Source organism: Acytostelium subglobosum (genome assembly GCF_000787575.1).
Source record: "Acytostelium subglobosum LB1 DNA, scaffold: scaffold21, whole genome shotgun sequence".
Classification (NCBI taxonomy): domain Eukaryota; phylum Evosea; class Eumycetozoa; order Acytosteliales; family Acytosteliaceae; genus Acytostelium; species Acytostelium subglobosum.
Genome location: NW_012236512.1, coordinates 258,684 through 260,096, shown reverse-complemented (window position 1 = coordinate 260,096; position 1,413 = coordinate 258,684). Strand labels below are relative to the sequence as shown.

Genomic DNA, 1,413 nt, shown 5'->3' with positions numbered 1-1,413 from the left:
CCCTTGGGCTTGGATGATTGATTGAATGTTTTGAACGTGTTATGTGAGTTGTGTGGGGGGGGGGGGGGGGGCGGAATAGTTCCAATCAATCAATTCCAAATCATACTTATCATGATCAAGATCTTTAAGATGCTCTTGGTAAACTTGTTTGATAAAGTTGTAGATAAGGTAGAGGTTCTTAGAGGGGCCATACTTGAGGTAGAGGTAGTAGAATGGTGATATGATTTTGATAAAGTCACCTGGACTACCCATACAGTGATCAAATATATCTTGAATTGGTCCAATTATACTTGATAATCTTCCAGATGATGTAGAGTCACAGTCAACATAAGACATTTGTTCACTACATACTACCATCATTGTAGTATTCAAAGTAAACTTCATGATGTGATCGGATGGTTTGAATGATTGACCCGACTCGCTATATTGGGTCATCAAATTGATCAAATTACTACATTGTTGATCAATCACATTATATAATGTCTTTAACTTTGTCCTTGTGAAGGCGGATCCAACAAGGTGTCTGTTGGGCTTCCATCTTTGATACCTTGATACAGATAGATTGAGATAGTTGCCACTGAAATATTTGAATGCTGGCAACTCCGGTCGATCAGAGAAGCATTCAAAATGTTTATGCCATACCTCTCGTATTATCTTTGGATCACTAAGTATTATAGAATAATAACTACCAAGATAACATCTAAACACTCGGCCATAACGTTTGGACATTGTGGTCAAAGCAATATGAGGCTTATCCGTCAAGTATGGCAGACTACCAACCACTGGGAATTCCCAAGGTCCATCCGGGTCATTCCATGTTCTCTTCCTATTCTTTTTAATCTACTTGTCCAATATTTGTTTGATTGATAGATTATTGAATGGTTATATTTTAGTATATGTTTGATCAAGTGAATGATACACTGATTGATTGAATGTATGAATGGGTAGAGTACTTACAAAGGATAGTAATAATAAGACCAAGAATATTAGTAATAGAGTTATTAAGCTAATCATGAAGGTCTAATGAAGTATGATTAATTGATTGATTGATGGAATAAATAAACAAATGAATGGGGTTGGGTGAAGTTGATGCTGATTGATCATACACACTCTCACACTCACTCACCCAATCAACATTGTAGTATGGCCAACATTGTTTATGGTTGATAATATAGGAGTAATCAAATCATGTTCATTATTCCAATATATTATTTATGAACTCTGGCTGTTAATTGGACTGAATATTCATTGGGATGGATTGTCAAACCATAGACTAAGAGTGAATAATAATAATAATAATAATAATAATAAGTTAGTTTGTTATAATTCCTTTGATTGATTGGTTGCCATCGATGCCCCCCCCCCCCCTGCCACCCCACGCCGCGGCACGCCACATAATACAACTACTTACTC

General features: G+C 36.4%; 1 protein-coding gene across 1 annotated transcript; it reads right to left on the bottom strand.

The window, feature by feature from the left end:
• Nucleotides 1-117: 117 nt before the first annotated feature.
• SAMD00019534_091760 (hypothetical protein) lies at nucleotides 118-840 on the bottom strand (the record flags this gene model as incomplete). The annotated part of the gene is made up of 1 exon (XM_012895590.1): nucleotides 118-840. A coding segment is annotated over one exon (723 nt), but the record flags the coding sequence as incomplete, so codon positions are not given.
• Between the last annotated feature and the right edge of the window lie 573 nt (nucleotides 841-1,413).